Source organism: Prosopis cineraria, unplaced genomic scaffold, assembly GCF_029017545.1.
Source record: "Prosopis cineraria cultivar Desert tree isolate PC_DT_omini unplaced genomic scaffold, ASM2901754v1 PC7, whole genome shotgun sequence".
Classification (NCBI taxonomy): domain Eukaryota; kingdom Viridiplantae; phylum Streptophyta; class Magnoliopsida; order Fabales; family Fabaceae; genus Prosopis; species Prosopis cineraria.
In genome coordinates this window covers 30959242-30967946 of record NW_026555338.1, presented here as the reverse complement: position 1 = coordinate 30967946, position 8705 = coordinate 30959242, and the positions used below count along the sequence as shown (strand labels likewise).

The window sequence follows — 8705 nt, the reverse complement described above, 5'->3', positions numbered from 1 at the left end:
ACTTATCTCTTCTGTAAGAGGGTTTTGAACCTCTCATTAATTTTTCTGCCTTTTCTTGCTTTTTCATTTTTGATCTTTGTTCAGTTACATCGGACATTTGACTATTGTTTACATCTATCTTATTCTTGCTATTTGAATTAATCTCAAGTGACTTTAGAATATGTCCTTTGACGGTTTTTTATAGTTATGTTTTTATGAAAGATGTGGAATCAGTTGAGAACATGGCAAGGTCACAAGTGGAGCCAGAAATAAAGATCGAGTCTCAAGAGTCAAGCTTGGAGACCCTGTTTAAATAAATATTTGGACTTTAAAAATGAATTTTTTTAAAATAATCAGGTTTGAAAACTTGACCCTAATAAACCCTATAAAAAAGGGCTCGAGTATGGATGACCCTTTAAGCCCTGTTATATTATTATTATTATTTTTTTTCTTTGGTGAAAAATGTGTTTAAAATCAATGACTTGCTCACCTAATTCTGCAAGTATTATGTTATTATTAATTTTAATTTATTCTAAAATTAATTTAATATAATTTAATAAACATCAATATATAATATAAAATTTCTGATTTTTTTATTTTTTAATAATTATTATGTTTCTGTATTTATAAAAAATGAACGGTTTCTATTCAAGATTTAAATTTTATTACTAAACTTCTAAATGTGTATTGTTTAATTTTTAAAAAATTATAAGAATTTTATTTTTTTAATTTCAAAATTTTTTAATTAATTTATGATGTTTAATGTTAATTTAATTTAATTTAAAAAAAAAAATTTGTGGGCCCAACCCTGAGCCATTCACATGAGTGTCAAGCTTGAAAAATAGAGTTAAAAATGAGGAATTGGACTTTAGAGTTCAAATCCTTAAAGGCTGAGCCTGCCTGTATTTCCAGTTCTAGTCACAAACTATAGTTTCATTCAATTTTTTTTTTTTGGCATAATTTGCCTTATGAATCGTTGATAACCAGCCAGCTTGGCTTTTGAATGCTGTTGCACAAAATTTTTGTATTCAAAGACTTGATCAAATCCTTTGCTTTCATCATTTCCATAAGTTACAAAAAATTTAAGGTTTGAATTTTGTTATTGAGGTGGTTAGATTGGATGGAAGGAACTCGATTCCTCTTACATAAGATCAAAGATTAAAACTCTACAAATAATAAAAACGATGTCCAACAATATTCGAATATGATATGATGGTATCAAATGTTGATAAATTGTATAGGAAAAAAGATATGAAGTCTCATTATTATGATCTATGCATTATATGATTTTCTTTTAACTATACAACTTACCCTGAATTTCATTTGAAACAAGAATGAAATTCTCGCTCTAGTTATAGGAATATATTGATACATTGGTGTAAAGCACGAAAATTTAATACATATGACAACATGCTCATCAGATGCTAGATGACACGAAGATCTGGCTGAAGAAGGACTCTAAGAAGGCAAAACTTGTCTAATTGTGTAATGTTGAGCTTTTGCCTACTAAAAAGAAGAGAAATTCTTGGAATTTCTCAAGAAGAAAGTTAAAGTATGAAACTGTGGACCAATGAACAATGGGCTTAGAGCTGATTTGTGAAGCAAGTTCAGGGCCATGGATGTACTGCGCCCACACACAACCGTTCGCCAATTGGGTTTTCCAGCACTGGAATACCGACGCGTGCCTTCTCCCACTAAACCCAGTGACTCTTCCCCACTATAAATTTGCTGCAATCTTCACACCGGTCATCGCTTCGCTTCTTTCGCTGCAAATTCCATTTCACCTGTATTTTCTGCATCTCTGATCATCATATCATATTCTCCGTCCATCATTGTGAGTTTTGCTATTGAATATCTTTCAATCTTTACGTAGCAGCTGGTTTTGTATTTTCTTTTTGGTTCTGATCAGTTTGGTTTCTGGGGGATTTGGATTTGAAGGTAGTGTGGTATGGCGACTAAGAGGAGTGTGAGTACCTTGAAGGAGGCTGATTTGAAGGGGAAGAGGGTGTTCATTAGGGTTGATCTGAACGTCCCTTTGGATGATAACTCGAACATCACTGATGACACCAGAATCCGCGCTGCTGTTCCCACTGTCAAGTACTTGATGGATCGTGGTGCCAAGGTCATTCTTTCCAGCCATCTGGTATGCTGTGCTTCCCCATTCAAATGCACTTTGAGATTGATTTGGATTGGTGTTTGGATTGACATTATGGATCGCCTATTTGTATTAGTTCGGTTTTGTTTCATTGCACATTGGGAGCGATTCATAAGGGCATTTCATTTCCGAAGCTATCTATAGCCGAGGGTCGTAGATTTTCTGCTGAGTCTGTCCTTATAAATTTGAGTTCTTATATTTTTCTTTTGAGGAAGATGTCCTTAATATGAATGTTTACAACTAGCGAGATTATTTTTGCTTAAAAAATGCCATTTCCAGGGACGTCCCAAGGGTGTAACACCTAAATACAGTTTGAAGCCCCTTGTGCCAAGGCTGTCTGAACTTCTTGGAGTTGAGGTATGCTTCTTCACTTTCCTGTATAGTAATTCATTCGTAAAAACTAATTTTACTTGACGACTAATAGTTTTTAATCTCCCTGTTATTTTCTGGTCATGACAGGTTAAGATGGCAAATGATTGTATTGGGGAGGAAGTTGATAAATTGGTTGCACAAACCCCAGATGGTGGTGTCTTGCTTCTTGAGAATGTGAGATTCTACAAGGAGGAAGAGAAGAACGATCCTGAATTCGCAAAGAAGCTGGCTTCTCTTGCTGATCTTTATGTAAATGATGCATTTGGCACAGCCCACAGAGCACATGCTTCTACAGAGGGAGTTGCCAAATATTTAAAGCCATCTGTAGCTGGATTCCTTATGCAGAAGGTAATTTAGGTGGTAAACTGATAACTATTAGCTGTATCATTTATTTAGCTTTTACAATTTGATTAATCTGTAACTGGTTCTGTCACTTCAGGAGCTTGATTATCTAGTTGGAGCGGTGGCAAACCCCAAGAGACCATTTGCAGCTATAGTGGGTGGCGCAAAGGTATCTACCAAGATTGGAGTTATAGAATCTTTGTTGGAGAAGGTCAATGTTCTCTTGCTTGGTGGTGGGATGATCTTTACGTTCTACAAGGCTCAGGGTCATTCAGTTGGGTCATCTCTAGTGGAGGAAGGCAAGCTTGATCTTGCTACTTCACTTATTGAGAAGGCTAAGGCAAAAGGGGTTTCTCTTTTGCTTCCAACTGATGTGGTCATTGCCGACAAGTTTGCCGCAGATGCTAACAGCAAGGTACTACTGCATTTGGACGGATAATTGATTAATGTAATTAGAACTCTTATGGAAGCTGCATGATCGTAATGAAGGAAATTTTATATTACTATTTGCAGTAGCTCTATGATCTAAGTAGTATGGCTTAAAACTAAAACTTGAAAATTCTAAAAGCCCCGTTAATGCTTGTAGGTTGTGCCAGCATCAAGCATCCCTGATGGATGGATGGGGTTAGATATTGGACCTGATTCAGTTAAGACATTCAATGAAGCTTTGGATAATACTCAGACCATCATTTGGAATGGCCCAATGGGTGTTTTTGAGTTTGACAAGTATGCAGCAGGAACAGAGGTATTAACCTGTTAATTATATATGTCTTTACAATTTAGCTGGACTGGAATATTGTTTCACTCCATTTTAATTTTCTTACCAACTTATTTCCTCGGGTATATCACATCGAAGGATTGCAAGTTTGTGACATTTACAATAAAGGACCTTGTTACAATCCCGTCATAGCAAATATTGATCACTTGGTCCATGATGTAGATTAATCTTATACAAGAGTGCTACGGCATGTAACCCATGAGGAACTCCTGTGCTCTGGGCATTAGCATGATGGCCTATTCTCATTTCTGTGCAGGCTATGGCCAAGAAACTAGCAGAGCTGAGTGGGAAGGGGGTGACTACCATCATTGGAGGAGGAGACTCAGTTGCCGCGGTAGAGAAGGTGGGGCTTGCTGACAAGATGAGCCACATCTCTACCGGTGGGGGCGCCAGCTTAGAGCTTCTTGAGGGGAAGCAACTCCCTGGAGTCCTTGCACTTGATGATGCTTGCGCATGAAGTAAAAAAAGAGAAAAGTGCCAATGATTTGTGTATTTTTGTGCTGTTTTATTGTTGAGTTTTAACCAGTACTTCTTGCCATTCAATTATAACAGAGATGCTCTTGTAGCGGCTGATAGGGTAGGTCTGAAAATAAAGAGAGGTTTTTGTGACTTTTACTGTGAAGCATTTGTGTTTCTGAACCATGCTTGTGTCCAAAGCTTGAGTTTTGCTTCAGTAGTTATCTATATATGGTTATTCTGGTAGCCAAAACCCCAAAACCTGTTGTTTTCTGCCACTGTTTACTAGGCTATCGGAACATTTAACAAATTTGAATGCACAATTCATGAGGGTAAAAAAACCAACTGTGGCTTATGTCATGAAAACAAACGTAGACATATAGTCTATGAGGATAAGTAATCGGACGAGGCCGAAGTTACGAAACAAAGGTGAACGCACGGTCCATGATGGTAACTAACTTGACATGATTGAAGCCACGAAATTGACATAAGTATGAGACCCACGAATAACAGATGTGAGAACAGAGCTTATGAAAATCAAACTAGCTAGTAATTGATCATGGCACGTTCTTTTTTTTAAACCCAATTTCAGACATGCAAGAAAATATTCACCATTAAAATAAAATTTTAATTTTCAATGTTAAACTCGCATGAATCATTTTTTTTGTAGCAATTCAATAATTTTCGTAATAAAATCCTATAATTAAAATTCAAACTTATATTTATTGATTAACTAAATGATCAAATACGATAAAATAATTTCACAAAATAAAGTAATTTAATTAATAAAATAGCCAAAAATCAAATTGTTGTTATTAACATAATTTGCATAAAAATGTAATATTCTAGTAAAGGAAATTTTGTTGAAAAATTAGTTGGGATGTTATTCACTTACCTGAAATTCTCAAAATACAAAATTTTCCTTTAACTTTGATCACATTTTTCCTTTTCCAAACACCCTCAAGTGTTCGACGAAACACGCATAGCAAAGGGAAGAGCACATTCTAACATGGAATAGGGGAAGAAGAAGCTAGCATCAATTTAGCCTCTAATCCATAAATCAATTATTTACTTGGTTATCATTCACGAACAGAAATAATAGTGAAAGAAAGATGTTCAGGAAAAAGAAACAAAGCAAACACCGGCTACGAGAATGGTGGACCAATAACTGTGAATGCATAGCAGCTCAGCTCTCTCTTATCAACGGCAGCCAGGAATGAAGAAGGAAGAGAAGAGGTCAGAGATGGCAGAGGGAATGAAGATCAATATTAGACACAAGGTAACAGACCCACAACTAGCACCTCAAGATGATAGATCACGGTAGGCTAAAAAATGGGAACAACGGAGAGATCTTCACAAACATACAATAGCAAATCAACAAGCTCCACTACCTGTCAATGGTGGATGGTCGAAGCAACATCAATCACGCTCACTGGCGGTGGTTGAAAATGAAAGGAAAGAAGACAAAGATCATATTACATTAGAATTTGTTTGGTGAAAAATGCTCCTTGATATTTAACAAAATCTTGTAGTAATAAATCACAGACGCCTGAGAATTTGAGTACAATTTGTTGAGGTTGGTTTATACATTTCATGGCTCTCGCTTTAGCTCTTAATGCAAAACGTTGCATTCAAAATTTGATCACATCCAATCTGCATCCTCTCCCTTGTTCTGTTTATTAGGCTTTTAATGTAGGTGTCGAGTAGACATCTATTTTACAAATTTATTAATAGAGGATGAGGAATTAGTTCAACTCATGGGCAAAAAGATTTCCTTTTTTTCTTTATTTTACATAAATAGGTCTATGCTTGAAACATAAATAAACTGTCAATAATATACACTACAACAATTTATGAACAAATGATATTTTCAAGGAGGGAAGTAAAAATGTAATAACTTTCATTTTTTTGAAAACTATAATTTTGCATTCATTGGGTACAAAATACCATAGTATTCAAAATTGAATTGCTCTAATTAGGTGAACTAGTATTTTAATTGATTTAACGAAATGTTTTGTTAATGACTACCTTAACCCCAATTCAATTAAAGTTTTTACCATTAACTTTTAAATCCTTGATCATGGATCCTTATAAGGCCAGCTGCGCTAGATTTTACATGTTAGTTTTGACCCAGCCTCTCCTGGGCTTTGGTGTAGCGTTTATCGAGTTGAGGCACAACCGTTTTTGACATCCTTGTGTACAAAGCGATATACAACTTCTGTCGATTTTATAAAAACCTCAAAAAAGTAAGAAAAACATATATTGCCTTTAAAAGGTTTTTTTTCCCCTAATTTTCTTTCCTCCCTAATTTCTTTCATATTTAAATAAAAGGTTAAATTCTAGCTCATTATATCATGAGTTAGACAAACAAATACCAAGTTTTGAAAGATAGCTGAATTTGATACAAGGCAAATACTGAATTCATCCGTCCCACTCACTCCAATTAATATACCTTTCTAATCAACTTTATTTTGATATCAAGCCATATATATCAGCATGGGACCTTGAAAAAAAAATGAGAGAGAGAGAGAGAGAAGAAAAGGTTCTATGCATGATTCAATATGAAGAGTGTCTAGTCTTAGTGGTGAAATAGATTCTGCACCATGTCACAAGGAAGGGACCGTTGTCTTGTCATTCATGAACCGCAACATACGTGTTCTCCAGATTCTCTAGTTTAGCATCATCATTGATCAATCACCTGATTATCAAAGTAATCCATTTTTCAGAAAGTAGATTATTATTTAATACTTTCTCATCCCAATGTGTTCTGACATCTTTTTGGGAGAACAAATCATCAGCTTTAACTTCCTTTGTTTAACTTTCCCCGAAAACAAAAGTGCCATCCTTTCCTTGCCGTGGGTTATTTACGATACGAATCCTCTAAAATATGTCGCAAAAACAAAAAAGTTGTGTGTGTCCCCTATTTTTTGTATTATTCGTTCCTTGATAATATATCATACAATTTATTGTTGATTATATAAGATCAAAGTACTATAAGGCATAATACTGGTCATGGTTTGTACGAGTGAAGGAAGATTCAATGAAAGGAGAAAGAGAGAAATCTCCATCTTAATTGTTTGGCACACAATAATTTAAATTCTAAAGAATTAACACTTCTCTCAAATAAGGGATATATCATAAAGTAAATACACAAACAATTCCTAAACTTTATATCCAATAGCATCATAAACTTTAAATTTATTTATTATATAAATTATCTCTCAATTTTTTAAAAACAGTACAATCTGATCTTTACAATTAACAAAAAGTTAACTTTAACCACTAGTTAACTGAAAAATGACAAAAAAAAGATTAAAAAAAAGTGATCCTTTCCTGTAATTTTTTAAGTTCTTTGTCTATAATGTTTGAATCTTTTATTATAATTTTTTATTCTTTTCTATAATTTTTAAAGTCATTTTCTATTATCTTATAGTCAACTAACGATCAAAATTAACTTTTGTTAATAGCAGAGACTAAATTGCACTATTTTTAAAAATTTAAAAAATAATTTACATAAGAAATGAGTTTAGGGTTTATAAAGCTATTGGTAAAATACAAGGATACTTTTCTCATTTACCCTATATCATATAAATATATAGTGCCTCACAATGTGGTAAACTAAAGTTCAAATTCCCATTAGGAGATATGCTTACATTTAATGCTTGACAATACCTTGAATAGAACTGCTTCCAATGAGATAATGCCTGTAGATAACCCAAAAATAATAATAACAATAATAATAATAAGGGATATATCATATATGGAACATGCTCTCACTCTCCCTTTCTCCTTTCATTTCGCATAAAATGATTTCATCATACCAAACATGACCTTGGAGAATATGAAAATTAGCTGGCTAGTGATGCTTGTGATTTTTGAGAGTGATTTTATCGTTTTACATGAGTTTTTCTTACTCTAAGGGTATGTTTGGTTGGAGGAGGGGGGAGAAGAGCCCCTTTGGTTGGGTGGAGGGAAGCCCCTCCCCTCCCCTTCCCTCCAAACACCCCCCCGAATTGGAGGGGGGGAGGGCCTACCCTCTCCCTTTCCTCCCCTTGAACCAAACAGATTTTAAAGAGATCTTCTATGTCTTGATTAAGATGATGAGCGTCAGTCAACTTCACCTGAATGAAATCTTGTATGGTTTTCCTATATCCTGTTGTGGAAAAAGATGGTAGTTTTTTTCTTTTTCTATTATCATCATGAGCAACAGAGGCATGCTTACAGATTTTATTTTATTCTAGTTTTTCTATATCAAAGTAAAAAGGATGGCTTGTTCCAACGGAAAAGGATGGATTAACTAAAATGTGCACATGCTGACTCGTATTTTGGCATTAATTAATATCTACTCAAGAAATATGCTTCTTCAAATTTGCGTCCATAAAGCAACTCTTGTCCAAGAGAAGAATGTGATAGCAATATAACATAAATAATAGTCTACGTATATTGATACCATAAATCTTTTTTTAAAAAAAGGGGGGCCTATGTATAAATCAGTGTAACCTTATACTATCTAGACTCTTCAATTTGACTCCACTTGGACTAACTTCTTATATATATTGGCACAGACTCGAATTAGAATGCCATTTCAATCTTTAGTCTTCACTCAGCAACTTCTCAGCTAAA

The 8705-nt window shown here is 34.5% G+C and overlaps 1 protein-coding gene across 2 annotated transcripts; it reads left to right on the top strand.

The window, feature by feature from the left end:
- Positions 1-1598: 1598 nt before the first annotated feature.
- On the top strand, positions 1599-4248 carry LOC129315197 (phosphoglycerate kinase, cytosolic). 2 transcript variants are annotated; one of them, XM_054958769.1, is made up of 7 exons: positions 1599-1813; positions 1922-2122; positions 2414-2491; positions 2594-2854; positions 2946-3263; positions 3435-3593; positions 3883-4248. In XM_054958769.1, the coding sequence occupies exons 2-7, from the start codon at positions 1928-1930 to the stop codon at positions 4081-4083; spliced, it is 1212 nt and encodes a 403-aa protein (XP_054814744.1). In that variant the 5' UTR covers positions 1599-1813; positions 1922-1927; the 3' UTR covers positions 4084-4248. The 2 variants fall into 2 exon arrangements, with proteins under 2 accessions (XP_054814744.1, XP_054814743.1); XM_054958768.1 differs by having other exon boundaries at positions 1918-2122.
- Positions 4249-8705: the final 4457 nt, after the last annotated feature.

What these genes read in the sequence shown, in the direction of transcription:
- LOC129315197 (XM_054958769.1), top strand. Translation starts at nt 1,928, where the DNA reads ATGGCGACTAAGAGGAGTGTGAGTACCTTGAAGGAGGCTGATTTGAAG. An exon ending in TCATTCTTTCCAGCCATCTG is followed by an intron (nt 2,123 to 2,413) that starts GTATGCTGTGCT and finishes TGCCATTTCCAG; the next exon opens with GGACGTCCCAAGGGTGTAAC. An exon ending in CTGAACTTCTTGGAGTTGAG is followed by an intron (nt 2,492 to 2,593) that starts GTATGCTTCTTC and finishes TGGTCATGACAG; the next exon opens with GTTAAGATGGCAAATGATTG.